Source organism: Gymnogyps californianus, chromosome 1 (genome assembly GCF_018139145.2).
Source record: "Gymnogyps californianus isolate 813 chromosome 1, ASM1813914v2, whole genome shotgun sequence".
Classification (NCBI taxonomy): domain Eukaryota; kingdom Metazoa; phylum Chordata; class Aves; order Accipitriformes; family Cathartidae; genus Gymnogyps; species Gymnogyps californianus.
This window is the reverse complement of record NC_059471.1, coordinates 145841798-145863654: the sequence shown is the minus strand read 5'-3', so window position 1 is coordinate 145863654 and position 21857 is coordinate 145841798. Positions and strand designations below refer to the sequence as shown.

Here is a 21857-nt window from a genome sequence, read left to right as displayed (position 1 = left end):
GATTCTGTTGTAAAGTTTGATAATTGCTGTTGTAGGGAAAACAGTACAGCGGGGTGTTGCTGTCACATGACGAGCTTTTGAGGCTGAGCTAATAGGATGCCCTTTTAAAATGTTCTCCATGTTTTCTGATTTAGAGGCAGGGGATCTCATCATGGAGATTTCATCAAAAGAAAATACTCAGTTTTTCTCAAACAACACAATCCTGCCTGTTGACCGATCTTCATTCAAATCTGAATCTTCCGCATCCAAGGAAAAACAGTTGTGTTGTGGAGGTATAAAGGTAGAGTAAGAGTTTTTGAACATTCCAATAGGGACTTAGAAAACTTCTTTTTTTGATGAACTATCCCTTTTTCAGTTCTGACTATGTCTTGATGAGTCTGTATGAAATTATTGAAGATATTTCTAAGTCACAAAAAAAGTCTGCTTCAGATCTGTATTTGCCTAACGTTTGGCAGTGTTCAAATATAACATGTTGGTTGAGGCTTGCGTGTTATGAGATCTTCGAGGATCATCCTGAAAGGTCACTATACCCTCCTTATTGGACCACCCTATTTTCCTGAAGTTAAGAACAGAGTATCAGCAGACAAATACCATAGGCAGCTGTTAGTAGAGATTGCTTTTTTAAGATTGTAGCCATGGTAGTCTTCTGGGCTCTGAAAAATAGTATTTGTATTATGGTCTGTGTGTTTTCAGTGCTATATCATTAAAGTATTACTGTAATATTCCTGATTTTGAGAGAACTCTGCATGAGGTGACTTTGAAATGAAACTGCAGAAGTATCACCGCTCTACTTGCATTTATCTCACCCACGAGAAGTACTTCCTCGAGGCAATGGAAGCTCCCTGCTTTAAACCTTGTAATGTAGCTGTACCTACCTGACAGTAGGACCGCTGCACCTTGGAGGAGCATTCCTCCCTGTACGGGACACTGGGGTACAGGAGGCAGCATGATGCTTTGCCTACTGTCCATACCTGCTTTCCAAAGCCAGGCTGTAAAATGCTGCACTCTCTTGGATGAGGTCTCAATAAATCACCATACAACGGTGAGATGAGATGATTTGAGTTATAAGGAAAATGAGTCTTTGGCCTTGTGCAGTTCTTTTCATCTTGCACCCCCCCCCCCCACACACACACCTCCCCACACCCACCCACCCACCCTACTGTCAGATACTAATCCAGCTCCCAATACAGTCAATGACTTCAGCAATAGTTGGCCTGAAGTCTATAAATTATGCAAAGCAGTTAAGATATTGTGGGATTAATTGAGTCTGATGACTGCTATAAAAATGTTTTGATTCCTGAATATTCACCTTGATTTTGTCTGATCCTGTAAAGGCCCAGAAATGGGGCCCTGTTTTGAAATAGAAGATGAGTTTTATTAATTACATTTGTAGCATAATAGTAATTCTATCATTGTTCCTCCACTTGCTGCAACAACAATCTGATTCTCTCATTGAATAAACCTTCAGTCACAGATTAGCCAGTCAGGAATCAGCTTATTAGCTCCAAAAATAGAAAAGCAATAATATTTCAGCTCAGTTTCTTTCTGTTCAAAAAATTTGTGGCTTCTGGGGACCCAAATCAATATGATTAACCTATTCCAGTAGGGACTTAGAAAACTTCTTTTTTTAGAGAACTAACCCTTTTTCAGTTCTGATTATGTCTTCATGAGTCAGTATGAAATTATTAGAGATATTTCTAAGTCACAAAAAAGTCTGCTTCACATCTGTATTCGCCTAACGTGTTACCAAAACAATATGCAGATTGAACATGTTGTTTTTACCAATTATCAGCCTTCCCATGTGTTAAAATTACTTTATTAACCAGAAAGATGTGGTGAAATATTTACTTACAGTCATTGACAAACCACAGAAGAAAGTGAAATCATGTGCACCTTTCTGTCCCAGCTCTAAATCGGAAGCGTTTTGCCACCGTTGCACGTGGTCTCCATCTCCCTCCTGGGAAAGTTGCAAACCCAGTAGAAAAACTTGTGCCGAAGAGAGACAGAGACGTTTGAAGATTTTCCTGTGAAAAACCATATTTGCTTTCACATTGCTATTTAAAATCCAAGGGCATAACCACACAGAAAATGTAAAGTATTATGGCAATATTTTTACTAGAGAGCTCTTTGAGAGCCCTCACTGTGGGAAATAAGAACCAGATACTGTTTATTTACCCACAAGTGTTTCTGAAGGAGGAATAACCAGCACTGGATAAAGTAAAGTGTGTTGAATGTGACACAGAGATATGTTTGAACCTTAACACAAGAATTTGTGTTCAACAGTGATACCAGTGTTATTACCAATGTGCCTTGTCAAATGAGATGTTGTAAGGAGTATGGCACTGGAGGTAAGTACATCACTTCAGAGCACTTGCTTACTGGAAGCATGATTGCTCAGAGAGCAGGCCTAAAGAGTGGGAGAAGGGTCTAGTCCTCTCTTTATACAAAACATTACTGTGTCTTTTAATTTCTGGTTTAGGGTTTGGGGGTGGGTGGGGAGCGTTTAACACCTTTTACAAAGAGCATCCCTATATATTCAGTCAACACAACCTGTACCTGAAGGTAGAAAGCAATGTTGTGGTTTCCATGACCAATTGCACGGTGTGTGAGTATCCCTGGAGCTCGTAAACTCAGTAAGGGTGCATTCGGTGAAGGCAAATTTAGGCAATAGCTCTGCAGGAGTTAAACAGTTGGTGCTAAGGACCCTGCGCTCCCAGTGTACGCATTTCAGGATGGGGAGTTACTTCAGACCAGCTCTAGTCTTGTCGCAGAGACTGAGGAGCCATTGGCTGTTGAAGTGAATGTAATGCCCTTCTGGAGCACATCTTCCAGTTTAATTTTGTGTAAAAGGGATTCAGTCTGCACATTTGCAGTATGTACCAAAGTGCAGTGAAGGGGATGGGAGTTTCATTTCCAGAGCCCACTCCTGATTCAGACTAACACACTAAAACAGATATGGTGATAACTAAGAGAAAATAACTGCCTCTGCAAAGCAAAAAGATGAGAGAAGCTTGTCCCCCAGCAAAATGCAGTGTGCGCTGAAAAGAAAATGTATGTATTAGAGCTTGCAAGAGATCCAGTGGGGAAACGACGAGTCTAGAAGAGAATTGCCTGGCAGGTCTCTATTAAACTCATGAAGCCACGTAACAGGAGGCAGAGACTTCTCCCTTCTGGCCACCCTGCACTTCAGTGGGAACAGCTTACCAGAACAGGACTCTAAAATCCAGCCGATTGCAAAAGCCTATGTTAAAAAATGCCGAAATAACTCGCCTCCCCACCAGGCCAACCTTAACATTTACTCTTATTGTTATTGTGTAAGATACCCCCTCCTTAGAGAGATCAGGAGGGTGATATATGTATCTGTCCTTCAAAGCATCAGTAGCTTTGACATCTACCTGAAATTAGCAAAGGCTGATAACAAGTGCAGTTTATATCATTATTGCTCATAAGAAATGGACAAATTGGCAATCTAGCATTTCATTAAAAGTAAGAGAAATATTGATGTGGTTATATGGGAAAAGAAGAGGTGGGAACATAAAAATTGCTTAAAAATAATTAATAAAGTAAAGCCTTCTGTACTGCCTGATTTTAATCACTGTCGATTTCTTTCACAGATATTTCTTGGTGCATTATCTTTTGTTTATTTTGCTAAAGCACTGTCAGGAAGTTATCTAAAAAGTACTACCACACAAATAGAAAGAAGATTTGATATCTCTTCCTCTTTGGTTGGCGTTATTGATGGCAGTTTTGAAATTGGTATGTGCTGTAGAAACCCATTTTTGTTTTCAGAAAAAAACAGTGATGCAATTTGTTGTGAAAAATGATTCTCCTTGAACCATTAAAACTAAGCAAGATTCACCTAGTGAAAATCAGCATGACTGTCAGTATGATTACATTGGATAGGATAGGGTTGCTAATACAAGCAATTCAACATAGTCCTAAATATTTTGTAATTTGATAAGCTTAGTGTCTGGCTAATTAATACTAATAGAAATTTTGACAGTTGAATGAGAATTTACCAGCACAGATTTCTGCTTTCTTTCTCCTTTTGCCAGAAATCCACCTCCCCCACAAGTGTTTGCCCTTCATGATTTATTAAGCAGCAAGAGTACGAACGTCTAACTGTAATCAACGCTCATTGTCCAGTCCATTCCCTTCCCTCTTGCATTAAGGTTTCCAGCATGACATTCTCTCTTATGATTTCAGATTACTGAATTTATCTTGTGGGTGTTCAGTGGACTGTGGTATTCATGGGAATGAAATCTTAGCCCAAGTGTGTAAAGCTCTGTTTGATTCCCTCTTTTCCTGCTTTCCTGGTTATTTGTTCTCTTCAGCTGGCACAGTCCTTCTCCTCTTTTCCAGCTGCTTATCCAAAAGTTTACAGTTTTCCTATCATGGAAGGCATTGGGCTCCTGTAAGAATGCCTGGAAAGGGAGAAACACCAACTCTATGTGATCAGCCCTCTCCCCCTGAAATCACTGCCTATAACATGCACTAGGAATCATTATTTTAGGGGATCTTTTATCAACAAGCCGTAAAACTCAGTTTTCCTTTTGTACTCTCAAAGGGAACCTCCTAATTATAATTCTTGTAAGCTACTTTGGAGCGAAGCTTCACAGGCCAAGAATAATTGGAGCAGGCTGCTTAATTATGTCAGCTGGAACATTCCTAATTGCGATGCCCCAGTTCTTCATGGGACGGTAAGTGCAAAGTGATTGGTATTTTCCAACTGGGCTATGCACACTGAATGTTAGCTTGCTAAAATATTTAGGCATTGATTGTGAAGATGCCCATAGAAATAGGCATATGTGGATGTGGTTACTCTATTTAATATTTTTTTGTGAACATACTTATTACTGTAAAGCAAATAATTTAACATATATGCTATTCTCAGTTGTAATCAACTTATCATTTCATTAGTCTGTGATCTTGATTGGCCACATTTTGACACAGTTTAAGAATTGTTGAAGCTCCAGTGATGAAGTGATGACTAAACTCAGGAAGACAATCTGAGTGTCAAACACAAGCCAGAGGATATACCCACAGTCTGATAATCTCTTAGTACGGATTCATGCATCATAGCAAAGTGCCTGTTGAACTGAAATGCATTGACACAAAGAGAACCAAAGGGACAATTTTCATATACTACCCCAGTATAAACCAAGTTCCATTTATCCCCTGTAAACCATCATTGGCAACACTGGATGCAGATGAAATTTGCATTTAAGTGCTACGGGCCTGTCTTCCATGGTAGTAACAGATCTGTTTGCTTTTTCTTATAAGTTGGGACAGTAAAAAACAACTTTGGTTTATAAACAGATATCGGTATGAAAGATTCCCTTCCACCATCAATTCGACTGTTAGCATCTCTCCATGTCTGCAGGATAAAAGCCAAACAACTCCACTCTCAGCCTTGGAAAAATCTCAAGCAAAAATAAATGCAGGTGAGAATGATCTCTGTTAAATATTGTGATAAGCACACTAAAATACATCAAAAGGCTCCCAGACTCTCATGCAATAGTTTATTAGAACAAAAAAATAATAAATGGGAATCAGATTAATCTTTTCCACAGAAAAGCCAGATCTACTGGCTCAGGCAAATTTACTAAAAATAAATATATAGCTGCCACTGCCCACTGTCAAGAGTTTTTTCAGGCTGCAGCCTTTCCTCCAGCCTTGCTGTCTCCTCCAGCAACTTTCTGCAGCTTCGTGGCTTGCAGAAACACCAGTCTCCCTTGGGGACCTTGGAAAGTCTTGGTCTTCCCTCTGCCAGGAAATGTGCCTTTAGATCCTCGGCCCACTGGAAATAGCCGCTTGGGTTTCCCAGCCTGCAGACCCCCCCTTCTTGTTTCTCTTCCTGCTCACTGACCCCATTTTGCACACGACAAAGCTGTCTCCCCTCTGGGTGCGTTGAGCTCCTTGTGGGCAAGAAGCCTTCCTCCCCAATGCCCAGCCATGAACAGGCTGTGGGTGAGCAAATCAAATCCTCTATACGTCACAAAACATACGTATGTTTGCATCCTCGTACCTGTAGATTAAATGTGGCTGGTAGTGCTCACTATTTTCAATGTTTCCCAAATCTTTCCTTTAGAAGATCCCAGTATTGGTTAGAAGGAAGTGAGAAAGGTTTCTAAAATGGGATGTGGCAACAAATTTATAAAACTGGCCAACTTCTAATATCTTTGACTGAAGCAGTTCATGCTGAATGTGTGTCCACCTCAAGCTGATTGGGTTAAAATTGCCATTCCCACACCCCACAAAACATTTTTCAGTTTTCATACTGGTTTTCCCACATCAGAAGTATTTTAGAAGTCCTGTGCATTCAGTGTCAAACTGGTATGAAAAACACATCATCGTTGTCTCTCTTGTGATGTACCCAGGATGTGAAAAAGAAGCAGGCTCTTCCATGTGGATCTATGTTTTACTGGGAAATCTTTTGCGTGGAATAGGCGAAACTCCTATCCAGCCTCTGGGAATTACGTACATTGATGATTACGCCATTGAAGAGAATGCTGCCTTATACATTGGTAAAATTTTTTTTTTTTCCTAATGGATTTTTCTCCAGAGGAAACTGAGTCATTCTTAATAATGGAGTGAGTGTTATTGAATTAACTTGCCCTGATTGTTTTGTTTGCATAATTTCCAATATTAAAGTTTATTTAACAGTCATGTACACTCAAGGGACCAAGTTCCCCTTTAATTATACCAGCACAGTTCCATTATCTTAATTTGAGGAAAGAATTTGACCTTAGGATCCTGCTGTTACCCTAATCTTCCTAATTCTTCTGGATGTGGACTGCTGAGCCTCTGTGCACATTCAGTTCTCTGGAAAGTGATAAAAAACATGTACTCTTTTAAGCACTTAAAATAGAATTTCAGCAAGCACTCAAAACATTCCCTCCAGATTCAGGTAGAATTATAAACAATAGTGCTGAGGCTTTAAGAAGCTGGTATCACTGTTTTTTTGTTGTGTTCATTGTCTGAAGATCTCTGCACATTCACCTGAAATATTACCAAAAAATCCTTCCCCATCAGCATCTTGTCTTGACAAGGTTCCATCCTGGCAAAAGGCAAAAACTCAGATTCTCTCTCTAAAAGATTCAGTCTTCCCAGATTTCTAGATGAATTTCGAAAATTCAAAATATTCAGAAAGTTTGGCTGAGGGTGTATTGAAACATGTTAATATTGGGTACCAAAGCAAAGTGATTTTTCAGCTTATTCAGGGCCCACCACAACTTAAAGTGATCAGTTAACTTACATAATTGACAGTTACTTTAATCTAGTCAGCTAAAGAGTTTCTAGCAATTATAGATTGGTGCTGCTTTTGAGTTTAGGCCATTAAGTTCCCTGACTTTTTTCCTTTGGGCTGGTTTTCATTCTTTAATTGGATGATAACAAAAAAAGTCGAAGTGGCAATGTAGTGGGGGAAATTTTATTGTTGGCTTTTTTCTTCTTGAAAATGTTCTAACTTGTGTAACTGATGTGCCAGACAGCAAAGGTTGGCTCAGTATTTTAAGACTGTATCACTTGTTACCCATCACATGTCATACTTTGCTGTTAGGTGCAGCAAGAACCAGTGCTCTTTTTAACTCAGAAGCCTAACAGTCCCCTGTTTTCTATTGCAGGCTGCGTACAGACAGTTGCAATTATAGGGCCAATATTTGGCTTTCTTCTAGGATCCCTGTGTGCCAAACTTTATGTTGACATTGGCTTTGTAGATCTGGGTAAGTCAGAAAACTCAGGTTTTAAAAATTCAGTCAGGCTCCAAAATGACTATTTTAGGCCAAGAACAACCTGGTTATCTTCTAGGCGTAAGGGGCTAGCGGGGGTAGAGCAGGCAATTTATGAAATAAAAAGGATGACAGCAGTGCAATGCCCCATGCAGAAAAGGCTAGCAAGAAGGATGGGTATGGAAGAAGTAGGAGGCCTGATTATTCGTCAGCCCCAGCAGATCTGCGGCGGGTGCCCCCCAGGGGATGTCCTGGCGAGGAGGCCCTGGGGGAACAGCAGGCACCAGGAGGATGCAGGACTGAGGCTCAAGATCCTGCTGAGAGCTGTGTGCGTGCGTTTTGTAGTGCACTGTCATTGCCTAGAAAAGCGGTCTTGCAATGGGTACCAGGGCTCCTGATTGCCTTCCTCCTGAGAAAACACCTTCCACTCCATTTTTCCCTGGCACTTTTGTGCAGAACAGCCTGACTGGGAGCAAGTGCGTGGCCACCTGGATTACCTCTTGTCCTGGGCCTTGCAGCCTCTCTGGGGACGTGCGAGTGGCACGGCTGGGGACCCTGCGGTGTCAGGGGAAGGCTGCTGCCGTGCCACAGGAATCAGTAAGTCCTTATTGCCTCCCCACAATTGCTCCTGTAACATCAATAGAGACACACAGCACAGCTAAACCTGGAGAGGTGGGGGTGGACTCCTCTGGAGAACGTCACTGCAAAATCACCTTCCTTGTTACCAGCAAACATTCTCGAAAAGCGTTCATTTGTTTCTCCTTTTCTTGACTGTCTCCAGACAGTGTAACAATAACTCACAAGGACGTGCAGTGGGTGGGAGCCTGGTGGCTGGGTTACTTAATAGCAGGTGTGATTAGCGTTCTGGCCGGCATCCCCTTCTGGTTCCTGCCGAAGCACCTCCCAAAACCAGAGAGCAGAAAGGACTCCAGTACCTCTTCTGAGCAGTCAAAGTTCATCACTGAGGATAACAAGGACCAACATAAATCTTATCAGCAACAAGTGAAGATTGCTGAGATGGCAAAAGGCAAGTCACTAGAGTTTCTTTCCTGACCGTTGAGTCTTTCTTTCACTAGCTTTTATACTTTAAAACTTTATACTTTTCTGAGGCCATGTTTTAATGGCCTCAGAATTACTATTTTTCCCCCAGGTGTCACTCTCCACCTAACTAGTATGCACAAAAAAGCTATTTTCGTTGTTCCCTGGACCTGCTCTTGCACACAGAATTTCTCCAGCTGAGATTTGTAGAATTATACTAGTGGCCCAGCAAATATCATGAAACTCTGCAAAAATTTTTCATTCACAGATAGTGACTGTTGCAGAAGCAGGGGTCAAAAAATCTCAGTTTTTGCTAAACCTTTTTCTTTAAGGTCATTCATTAGAAAAACACATACAATATCTGATCAGAATAAGGATGGGCACAGACTAGATACAGTGTTTTAGGAGGCTACCTGGATTTAGATATGAGCTGTTTTGCACAATTGCATTTCCTTGGCCCTGCTTTGCCAAAAGCATTTTCCCTCAGTACTTGAATCTGTAACTCAGTATGTCTGTGCTTATTGTCAGCTGTGTTAAGCATTCTCTGCCCCCAAATTAAGCTAAAAGATGCTGTGGCTGTTGAGGACACATAGAAACCAAATCAGTCCTGGTTTATGATCGAAAGAAGATATATAAAACAAGATATCTACTTGATACTTACTATTTTACTCCACTGTTCCTCCATCCAGAAATGGGGGAGCTCTTAGGAGCATCATGGAACTTCATGGATTCCTTCTGAATTGTTCTGCAGTCCTTCTTTGGAAGGTGCAAACATGTTACAAAGCATTATTCACAGCAGTTATTCTCCCTCTGGCCTGGTTGTAATTTCTGCCGTTTTGTCTTGCAGACTTCTTGCCATCACTGAAGAACCTCTTTGGAAATCCAGTTTACATTCTGTATTTGTGTGCAAGTATCATTCAGTTCAATTCTTTAATTGGCATGGTGACATATAAGCCAAAGTACATTGAACAACAGTATGGGCAAACATCTTCAAAAACTAATTTTGTTATAGGTAATGCTATGTCTGCTTCTTGGTATCTTAAAAATGGACATTTTAGGAGTGGCATATACATACGTATAGGGAAAATTGGATTTTTTTAGGATATGTTTATTTCTTCTCCTTCCTTGTCTGGCTTTAAGTAGTAGCTCGTAGAAGGTAAGTTATTTCATTTCTACTTTAGCACTAGTTAGCTCTGAGTTTATCTATGCAAGAGTTACTGTGAAAGATTACATGATTTACCTTATTACAAGATTACCTTATTTCCTATTTTACTGGAAATTTGAAGAATAATGTATGTACAGCACAAGAGAATAATCAAAAAGAGAATTAATTTTAAAATACTTTACATAAATTTGTCATCAGACAGATCTGTTCCCTTGCTGGCTTCCCATTTATTTCAGTGAAATAAAGGTCAACTCAGTGAGTGCTAAAGGACTGACCATAAAGTAGCTGCGATATTGCCAGTGATTTCTTACTTTCTGAAGGGGTTGGTGTTAAATAAAAGGAAGCCAAAGTCATATCAGTGATCACACAATACCTGCGTTAAAAACCTAACATTATCTCAGTGCAATGCTGGTGAAGGAAAAATAGGTATTTCTGCCCTAACTTTACCTAGGAGCCTTTCTCTCTTGTGAAGTTAGTCTCCCAAGCCCTCCCGTACAGCACAAGACAGAGAGACACTGCTTCTGCCTTTGGGTACCGAGGTGGCCATTTTTGGAGATGTCTTCAGGATGGTGAACTTCACTGCCCAGTTGCTGAACCTGCATGCAGGCTTGGGTTCAGTTCCAGAGGTCCAGGGATTCAATAGCATTAGACAGCAAAGAGGTTTACATCTATCCAATACAGAGGGAACTGCCTTGTTTCAGAGCAGCATTAGTTGCACAGCAACGGAGGTGTATATATGCAGAAAAGCTGTATTGATCCATTGTGCTATGTTAATTCCTTAAAGATAGAAGCTGGAATTTCCTGGCACGAAACTCCTCAAAGCAAGGAGAAATCTTCAAGCATGGTCAATGGCCAGAGAAAGTCCAGAAAACAATCCCTACATTCAGTACAATACTTCTCACTGTATTTAAAGATTTTCTGGAGCTAAGCTTTCAGGTATGTGCAAACTGAGTGAGGATTAAGATCCATCTGATTTCACAAAGCATAGGGACTATATCCAACAGAGAATGTGTGATGGCTTGGCTAGGGAAGGATCCTGGCTGAGTGGCCATCCCTGCAATAAGGTGTTTTTCCTTCCTCCTTTTCCTTTCTCTCCCAATCCACCCTTGCTAAGAAAGCTGAGGGCTGACTAGAACTAACAGTGTCTATTTCCCTTTCCCTACCTCTTTTCCTATTTCTTCTTCTTTTTTTTTTTAAACAATTTGTGTCACAATCTGTGTGATAGATATCAGAATTGTCAGAGCAATTTGAAGCACTATAAAAAAAAATCAACTGGAGGTCATAGAGGGTATTTTTCAGCAGTCATAACCCAAGGAATGTGCAAGAAAGTAAAATGGCTCCTGCTGTGTTTGTGTGATTTTCCTTAAATACACACTCTGTGCTCCTTCCCCACCCCCATGATGCCAGCATCAAGCAAAGGAGTTATCTGTAAGGCTATGAGACAAAGGCATGAACAAAAGGAGTGCCTGGGAATGGGCAGGCAGAGTGCAGCTACTCTCTGGTGCATGACGCAGCTCCCAGTTCCAATCCCAGTCCCCTCTTACAAGCAAAAGAGAGCAGGAAAACCTGTTATATAGCGACGCTTAATTTATGTATGCTACATTTTGGATGCTGCTTCTAAATCCCCTGAAGTACAATTTTCATGTATGTGCAGAGTGAAAAATGCTGCCCCAGTGAAGCTTCCTGAACCTCATCAGTAACTGAACCCGGCTCAGGTACTCAGCCAAGATAATGACTCCTGGGTTTGCTAGATAGAATAAGGTTTTTTCTAACATCAACTGTACTTACTAGCACCTCTTCTAAGCACTGATTTTTTCCATGTGTACAGGTGGATCAAACACTGACTCGAGCCAGAAATTTAAGGGATCCCAGTGCACTTCCTAGCAGGCAGATTAGACTCTAATGTCATAAACTGGTGTTTTACAACAAGTCATTTGAAATCATGTTATAATACCTCCAGTCCCCTGAACAAACTTCTGAAACTTCATCTGCTATATGAATGCATGTATGCTTTGGTACTTGCTTGTGTTTTGTACACTCGCTCAGCTCGGCACCGCTAGGTGTCAGCACGAATTAAAAGCTGCAAACCCCATACACAGCCCTGTGCAAGGGGGGAATTTAATGTGCTGGAACTGGCTGGTAAAGCTGGGAAAATCATTTTTCAGTAGCAATGAAATCCAGCAAAGGGCACCTTGCTTGACTGCGCAGTATCATTTACGGTGGTCTCTATTTACATCTTTTTTGCATGTACTGAGTGGGATTTTTCTTTGGTCTTGTTGTCCATGTCTATCAATATGGACACTTCTTTGAGCAAAGCTGTCCAGGTAAGGATTAATCGTCACCCAATTTTATGTGTTTCCTTCAATGCTCTGTCAAAGAACTAGCAAAGAAACATTTCCCTGGGAGTAAGTTTTAAAAGCAGTCCCAGTACCTTTGTAGGAACAATCCAAGTCTGGACAAATAAAATGCCCTGACTGAAGTTCTTTCATATTTTGTTGCTTCATCTTATTGCTGCTGCTGTTTTTGTGGCTGAGGAGGATAGTCCATTGAGCTAGGGTTTTCATTAATACAGATTTTTCTGTTTGATTTCAGGCCTTATCAACATTCCTGCTGTGGCCTTTGGCATATTCTCTGGGGGACTGATCATGAAAAAATTCAGAATCGATGTTTTAGGGGCCGCAAAACTCTCCCTGGGATCATCTTTCTTTGGTTACCTTTTGCTCCTCTCATTATTTGCGATGGGCTGTGAGAACTCGGATGTGGCCGGACTGACCGTGTCGTACCACGGGTATGCTGGGAAGGGCACGCTTCAGCATAAAGTGCTATTGCAAACCGAACTCCTTCCTCATTTTATTCCACAAAGTATATATTGTTGAAAAGAGAATGACTGACCTAAATACGTTTCCCAGAAATTTGATTCAAAGTGGTGGAAACCGCTCCCTCTATTCCAGCAGGCATTGTGTCAGAACCTTTTCGTGATTGCTACCTTCAGCCCAGAGGCGTTCATGCCACAAGTGCAGATTATTTTTCTGATTACTTTTTAATTATTATTGCCATGGGACCCATCATTTGAGCCTAGAGATTTCTGGAAATGTGAGGAGCTCAGTAGGGGGGGTAAGATTCAATTAATTTTTCCTTGCCTCTGTGTGCTGCTGAACAAGCCACAGCATTTAATAGCCTCTGAACACAAAATTTAAGGATTCATGGATTAACCATGAGTTAGCCATGATGTTAACTGTGAGGTACACTTGAGGCTAGCACTTTTTGGTCGCTTTCGCCCATGCTGTAAAGCTCATTTTTTGGGAGGAGTTTCCAGCACCGACTCCACAGCAGCCCCAGGAGCTTCTCCACTGGTGACTTCAGCAGCAGCTGGCTGAAGCTGGCAGATAGCTGTCGTGCAAGGTGTCAGACCCTCAGTTTGGATGAATCCCATTCTGATCATTTCCTCACTAACTTCTACAGCGACCTTTTCCCGTGAATAACTCACTCCTCTCTTTGCCACTGGAGTAATAAAACTTTTTTGTCCAGTTTTGTTAAAACTGCATCAAGCCTCTGATAACTAAAGTCTTAGAAAATCTGAGAAAATGTATGAATAGAAATTGTTAGCTGTCCCCCTTAATAAAGTAGCTACTATCTCACAGTAGGTGGTGTGATATTGTGAAAACCTTTTGATAACAGAGAAATAAGAATTTACACTGCTGCATGGATGTGAAGAGACAACACCTTAATGGACTACAGACAGAAAGTCTGGCCAGGTGCGCCTGGCAGAGAGCATAACCCGTCATTTGGTAATGGGTTCTTCTATATCTGCTAGAAAACATCACTGCAATTCCTCTTTTTCCCCAGAACTAAACGGATGACTGATGACGAGCAAGCCCTGTTTTCAGAGTGCAACTCGGGCTGCGCATGTTCCAAGAATGACTGGGATCCCATCTGCGGGGAAAATGGAGTTACCTACATTTCTGCTTGTCTCGCTGGCTGCCAGGCATCCAACGGCAGTGGGAAAAACACCGTAAGACAATCTTTCATTTCCATATGTGATATGGTAGTTTTCCTAATACAACCAGTTCTATCAGAGTAAGTGGATTAAAATTGAGTAAAGCACGTCCTCTCCAGCCCTGAACTCCTCACATTTTTTTAGCAATCTGTCACCCACATTTAAAACTTTCTCAATTGCTGTTTCCAGCAGAAATCCCAAGCAGAGAATGTAGGAGGGGTTTTTTTAGCTGTTGGCTACCAAAACTGTTTAAAAAAACCACTAAATACATTCATCAACAGTAGATACTTTCTTTATAAATTTCTTATTCAATGAACAAGACTTTTCCTTTTGAAAAACATTTTCCAGTTTGGATTTAAACTTTCAGCTACCCAGAAAAGCATGATGTGCAATTCCTGAACATGAACTTCTCCGCTGTTTAGGTTATCGTACACTTTTGCCTGCTGTCTTCCAGGTATTTTTTAACTGCAGCTGCGTGGGAACCTTGGAATCTCCTTCACGAAGCTCCTCAGCTGTGGTGGGACCATGTCAAAAAGGAAATGAGTGTCCAAAAATGTTTCTGTATTTTCTAGTAATATCAGTTATCACTTCATATACTTTGTCAGTAGGTGGCACACCCGGATACATACTGCTTCTAAGGTAAGGAATAATTTCTTCTAGCATTGCCAAAAGTTTTCAAGGTATTTTGACATGTGTAACTGGGTGACCCTCCCCCCGCCCAGTATTGTGAAATGTTTTCAGCTATGCAAGGTGGGTTTTAAGATATTTTTTTACTATTGAAAAGCTTCCTCATAATTTGACAATGAGTTTTCTACCATTGAAGAAACAATGTGCTTATGATTATCTCTACCAGCAATACCTTTCTGGTTTTAAACCAGGAGGCCTGGTTATCATTTATGCCAAATTCCACTTCCCTTAATGCCTTTTACGTCACTAGAATGGTGTTAAATGGCCTCCATGCAAATGGAAATTAGCTCTGCACGCCAATGTGTGCACGTGTATGCTTATAGGTAGCCAGTTTTCCTCACTTGCTATGGCTACTGACGCACAGCCACACAGAGGTGATCTAACCCAAACCCTCTATATACACTCAACTCTTCTCCTCTAGTCCATTTTATTATTCCATATAATTGTTCTGTCCCAGATTTCTGTCTTCAAAACAAAGATAGATTTAGCATGAGATGTGGGTTTTTTTCTGTCATAATAATCACAGGTTTATTAAATGCTTGTCCGAAGGGATTGTTCCAATATGTATTTAACTGCTGGAACTATTTGTCCATCACTGAGTGTAAGCTTTTAAGCTAATTTTAGAAAGTGCAAAAGGAATATAATACTTCCAGAGATTAATCTGGATTTTTGTCAGCTTCTTGCAATTTTTGGATTCTAACTGTTGCTGCGCTCCATTTTGGAAAGCTTTCCTCTTTCCAAATTATTTCCAGATGGGTACATTCTACTTCTCAAACAAAACAATGGTAAATACAGTTTAACTAATCTTTATTATTGTTGTGTTTTCTTACCCCAAAACTCTCTTTGGTTTTGAATGAAATTTTCTGGAACAGGCTCTGTCTTATTGCCAGTATCTTTTATATCACATGGAAAAAGCTAGTGCTAGAACTGGCTGAATATAGGGTACATGGAAAAACCTAAATAAAGAAAAGTAACTTCAGCTATGGTTCCAGCACAGTCCTTGAACCAGAATTAATATTCACACAGAGACTTTCAGAAATGGTTGAGGTGAGGATCCTTCTCCACTGCCCTCCACAAACACTGCCAGTGAGGTATATGCCTTAAACCATATAAGCTGCATAGCTTTCCCCACCCACCTTGTAGGGTTATCGTTGAGTACTGCCAAAACACATGGCATCTCTCTCTCTCTCCAGGGAGTCACTCCAAGAAGAACAATCATATTATAATCCTTTTTAGACAATTTTTACTGAAGCTTATGCACCACTGAAACTGTCCATGCACCAAGAGGAGGATGGTTCACGAGTTGAGAGCTTGTAGCAAAGCCTTCAGGTTTTTCGCCAGATTGCCCTCTGTGGTTGCTTCTGACACGGGGATTTTTTGTGGTATAAATATGGGCATAGGGCTATGCAGGGATGCAGTTGCCTTCCCCTTTCCCTCCACATAATGTCCCCTTTCTAGCCATAAAACATATGGTAGAAAATGTACAGATATGGTACCACACTGGGCCTCAAAACCATCGTTGCCGTGCTCAACCTTCTGCTTTCCATCTTGTCTCCACTGCAGAAGTGTCTGGGAGGAGACGTTCATAGTTGAACACCTACGAGCCTAAATCACACAGAGTTGCCTGCACTTCTCAACCTTAAGAAGTTGCTCTCAGGGGACTTAATGTTTAATGGATTTATTTAGAGAGATTTTCAATAACAATACTAAAACATTTTGTTACATGAAATCAGCAAAACAGCTTTATTGGTTCTGCTCCAGAGCTCTTACTTCTGTTGAAAATCATTTTACTTTGAGAGCCATTTAATTGAAACTGAGAAGTTATGTGTTTTTCTGCTGGATTGAAGGCACCCAAATCTGATGTGCAGCTAAATAAAACATGTTTCAGTAAGTTCAATCCTTTTATCTTTTCCTCTGCAAATGACCTGTGGGCACAATTCCACTTTAAGCTTGCTTTTCTGAAATCCATCACTGACTGACTTCCCCTGAATATCTGTCTGAACTGAGAGTGTGCTTCTGTTCCCAGAAAGAAATTAAATGCTCTTTGAAAACAAATAGTCCCAAGGTCAAGTTGCAGGCTTCATTAAGTATTTTTTCCAGTTATCTGTTTTTAAAATTATTCAGTATTCAGTCAGCTCTGATAAGATTCCAGCACTTAACCAAGCTGATGTTTTCAGATGAGCAGATATCGTTGCACCTGCCATGGAGCACAAATACAACTAAATCCCTAAAAGGCTATAAGATTTAGTGACATTTACTTCAAGGGTTTACACTACTGAAATCATTGAAATATGCTTATAGCTAGTGACCGAGTCATTTGCTGAAATGTCTTTTTAATGGTATTAGACTAACTACAATTGCCAAGGAACTTGGGAAAGCCCTGAAGTTTTGGAGAAAAAACCCTGCAATTCAGATAGCTGTTGTTCAAGCACAAGTTATTAATAGCAGGTGATTAGGCAGTGAAAAGGAAGTCTCAGATCTCCCTGAGAGGTTTGGCTCTCAGAATCTCAAAGAACTCGTGTTTCCGTGCAAAGACAATACAAATGCTCAAACAAATTTTTTTCCCATCTGAAAGAGAAGGGTTTTTTTTCAGGATATAAATCCTATGGAACACATAATAAACATCCAGTTATTGGTTTCATTTTCCACTTTTTGCTTTCTATGCCCTCGCATTTGGTTAAAAGGACTTCTAGGCTGAGGCTTGCTTGTGTAGCACGTATCTGATAGGAGGGCAAAACACTGTTCTTCCAGCTCAAAATCATATTACATTCATGCCTGCGTAGATGGCAGTGCCTGTATAAGCCACAATAATAACAGACTATATGATGATAATCCAAGATCAGGGCATTAGAGAATAAAGCACTCAGATTACAAAATGAGATGCACACAACCATTTTTTGACCATGGTACTTCGGTGTTGTTTTCCATATATGTCCTTCACATCCTTTTCCATTTTCACTAAATTAAGGGAAGATGACCCGAATATCATTTACAATATGGATTCTTAATGCTGTTCTGGCAGCTACATTGGGAAATAATAAAACATCACTGGTGGGGAACAAAAGAGCTAGTTCTGCAATGTCTTTATTATTTTTTAAAAGATATTCCCGACTACATGAATTTCTGCAGAAGCTGAGTCCACCCTAGTTCAGAACACATAGACTGGACCTCCAAAGTGCTATGTTTAACCATAGCAACAAGTGAATTTCAGCCCATTTTTTTCCTTTTTATGTTGAATAGAATGACTGTGACAACAGGGAATTTTATCAATTACCATAATGATGTACATGTGTTACCCCACATATCAAGCATGTCCCAGTTTAATCGTGTGACTGGGACTACTCACATGCTAAAAGTAAAGCATGTACTCAGGTTCTTGCTGGATTAGGTATTGTAATAGGCAGTCTGATACAATCTGGGTGAAACAGCACACTCGAGCAGCTGGTGAGGTTAGCAGCAGATGAGTCCTACTGATTTGAGTGGCTCCATACACACACTGCTGGTAGCGTGGATGTGAAAGGCAGCTGTTCTCCTGCCCACCACCTCCACCCTCCTACAAGAGCCAGGACGATGACCTGAGGCTGGAGCAAGGCTGATCTGGAGCCAGAAGGACTCATGTCTGTCCTGGGCCCCCGCTGCAAGCTCAGAAAAGTCCAAATGTGTATGGTCAGTTCTGTCAGAGAATCGCTTGGAGGATTTACTTTTACAAGAGGTGTGATCCTGATCCTAGATACAGTGCAATGAAAATTGAGTGCCTAAATACCTTGTACTAGCCTGGGTCATGATCCGCAGTTTCAGAGAGTGTTTAACTAAATAAGACTATCCAGTGATGCATGATTTCACAACCTGCATTGATTTCTTGTCCTGCATTAGTAACTCCTAAGTGCTGGTGTTATCTGAAAATGCACCACCTTCTTAAAATGTGATATTGAATATAGATGTTCAGAATTCCTAGACACTGTTCTGATTTTATCATGTTATTTACATATTTCTGGAGTTCTGTTAAAGTCAGTGTCAGAAAGGAGGAAAAAGTCACATTTCTTTCCTTCCTCTTGCTTTCTATTTGTGTTCAAATTATCCACAGTCAATTCTTTATTTCTATTTAACACCTTTTTTTTTATTTTTAGATGCATTAAGCCACACTTGAAATCATTTGCACTTGGTATCTATACCCTGGCAATAAGAGTACTTGGTAAGTCCAGTTGTACTCTTGGGTCTATTTTAATAACAGACTCGCTATTCGTTTATCCTGGAATTAAACTTTGATTGTTGGAAAGAACGATGTCTAACTGACACGTTAATATTACATGATTTTTTAAAAAAACTAGGAAAAGGGGTGGAAAAAGGAAGCAGCTTTTTCTTTCATAAATCATATAAGTGTGTCTTAGGTATAATAAAAATACACACAGCTAACGTCCATAAAGGTGACAAGTGATCCTTTGGACTATGAAGCTAACATCAAAATTACTTCTTGTCTTTCATTATTCAACAACAAACATAATAGAACAGCTATGGCTCAGAATTTTTCAGGCATATTTTCATTAGTTTCTAAGGGAATTAATCTAAGTACAGGTGTGCCTGAGGGCAGGGTTCACTGCAGCCTTGTGGTAGAGCCACCTGTAAGTTTTCTCTAAAATCAAGGGTACCATGAGACGCCAATGAACTGGAAACTCTAAAATCCTTTAGGTCTTCATAAAAAAGGTAAAAATTAGCAAGCAAGTCACTTATTTAAATAGAGCAAACTTAGATGAGCTGGATGACACAGATGAAATGACATCAAAACAAGCTGTTGGCTGCTTTCTCACACCTTTGCAGGCTGGGATTTTCCCTCCAGGCTTACTTTCTTCTCCAGCAACCATGGGTGGCTCCCCAGGTTGCACAGAGGCCACGATGTCCCCATTAGCACCTGAAGAAAGGTTTTTCCTTTGTGGGTGATTGTCCTGGTTTCGGCTGGGGTAGAGTTAATTTTCTTCTTAGTAGCTGGTATAGTGCTGTGTTTTGGATTTACAACAAGCACTGCAGCAGGTTTGCCCCTGCCACAGCAGGATCTCCGGATACTTGCAGGATACTTGTAGCCCCGCTGCAGGCTCCCAGCCCCGCTGTCTCTCTCCCTTCTCACACCCCCCCCAACCAACACACAGAATACAGCCCACCCCCAAGCTGAACAGGCTCCATCGCTCTCAAGAAAGGAGAAATATCTCCTTTTTTTTTTCCCAGAGGGGTCCTGCAGGGCGAGGAAACCAAGCCACGGCCAGCACTCCTTCCGCCGACTTCCCCAGACTTTTTGATGTTCAGCCGTGTTTCCTCCCCACCCCAATTCCCCACAGGGAGGAAAAGGCTGCGTGTGCCTGGGCAACACAAGGCATAACTTCTCGAACCAGCAAACAGTGGGGAAGTGTCATTGCTGTTCGAATGTATTATTTAATGTTCTACATGAACGTGTCTCTAGATCAGAACTGATCACCCTGGAAAGTAACTTTCTTGCCTCTGTTTATTTGTTAAATACACCCAGCGGGAATTCCAGCCCCAGTGTATTTTGGAGTGGCCATAGATACCACTTGCCTGAAATGGGGAAGCAAAAGATGTGGGGGAAGAGGAGCGTGCAGACTCTACAACTCCAGTGCACTCAGGTAACAGCTCTTCTCTATTTGTTCTTTAACTTGTGTTCTTTAAGTACATCTACACCTGACAGTGGTAGAAGAATTTCTGTCAGAAAATTTGAGTGCAAGATTTGATGCCAAATGAAAGACTCTGACTAGCAATATTAAGAATAATGCTAGGTTTTAGCATTCTCTTTTGGTTTAGTCTTTTTTTGGGGGGGGTCATCTTATTTCAATATCAGCTGGAAATATTTAAGTCACTTGATTTTTCGTCCAAAAAAATTTTCAGTTAAAACCTCGATTTTGTGCTAAAGCTTCCCCCATTTTTTAACAACTCTGCTGTAAGAGTGTATGTGTATAAGTAAATAAGTAAGTAAATAAGTAAAAGGGCTGTTAAACCTCATCATTGCTCCATGTTGGAGCTGGACCACAAAAAGGAAGGGAAGGGTGCCACAAAGCATGCTTGGCTTATCTAGAGGCTTAAGCGCAGTGTTGTCTTTATCAATTTATTGCTAGAGGAGAGTAATTATCTGAACTGCATTCATGAAAGGCATTACCAGAAATGGAGAGTGGAATAACAATGGTAAAAGGAAAATGAAAGAACAGGTTGCTCTTTCCACCATCCCCAGGAAAAAACATGAGGAGAGGGTACATCTTGATTTGAAAAGCTGTTCAGAAAAGAACAAAAGCTCAGTTGGGACTCATTACTAATAAAGCATAATGATGTTATTTTTGCTGTTGTTGTTGTTACTGTCACTATGCCTGTAAAGCAAAAATACCATCAAATGGTCTTGGTATCACTGGTACTGTTTATGAGGCAACCAAAAAATAGATTAATTGCCCTAAAAATATTAGTGTTATTCTCACGGAAGCACATTGGGGTGGAGGAGGTCAGTCAATGTCTGACATGCATTCTTGACCACAGACCACACAACACCTGACCTGGTTGAGCTGGCAAACTCTCATGTCCAGGGTCATCACCTTGCCTGAAGAGCTTTCTCACTCAGCCTTACCGCATGAAAATATGAATGTGTCCTTGATGCCTTCTAGTTGTATGTTGCCTTTGAAATAGGCTCTGATCAATCATTTCTCTCTCAGGTACATGTACCTGGGGCTGACTTTGGTGTTGGGCACGGTGTCCATTTTCTTCAGTGTTGCTGTCCTTTGGGTTCTCCGCAAAAGGTCTTCTCCACAAGATGAGAACCTCTCAGCCAACGGGGAGAGAGGCACCTGTGGGACAAAAAGCAGGAAAGATAATTTTGTCAATAGTGACTGTTTAATTCAGACAACTTACTGGCCAGAAAAGGAGACTAGACTTTAGGAAGACTGAGATCTCCACCATGGCTTTACCCAATGAGCGGTGTTCCAGGCAACAGTTCATCATCAGTGAAGTGGTATCTTAGTATCCACCCTGAAAACGTTCACCTTCATGTAATTTTCACTGTAAACATCAAAAGCGAAGACAACCATTTTAGCACATGTAGAATTCTGAAAACACTGCTCACAATTTGTCCTGCTGAGTCAGTGCTACTCAAGTGAGGGGATTTGTTATGGCTGGGGAGGTGCAGCTTGCTCCCTCGCCAAGAAGCTGATTTTATGGCTGCCCCTCAGCTCCATCCCTCCTCGTCAAGCTGCAACAG

At 40.9% G+C, this 21857-nt stretch overlaps 1 protein-coding gene across 2 annotated transcripts; it reads left to right on the top strand.

Annotated features, from left to right (window-relative positions):
- The first annotated feature begins 136 nt into the window (after positions 1-136).
- Positions 137-21538, top strand: SLCO1C1 (solute carrier organic anion transporter family member 1C1). Of its 2 annotated transcripts, XM_050899033.1 has the most exons (14): positions 137-280; positions 3615-3756; positions 4568-4700; positions 5320-5444; positions 6381-6527; positions 7626-7724; positions 8512-8757; positions 9616-9780; positions 12526-12721; positions 13780-13945; positions 14385-14569; positions 18745-18809; positions 20130-20247; positions 21316-21538. In XM_050899033.1, exons 1-14 carry the CDS (start codon positions 152-154, stop codon positions 21536-21538), a joined length of 2139 nt encoding a protein of 712 aa, XP_050754990.1. In that variant the 5' UTR covers positions 137-151. The 2 variants fall into 2 exon arrangements, with proteins under 2 accessions (XP_050754990.1, XP_050754998.1); XM_050899041.1 differs by lacking the exon at positions 6381-6527 and having other exon boundaries at positions 152-280.
- Positions 21539-21857: the final 319 nt, after the last annotated feature.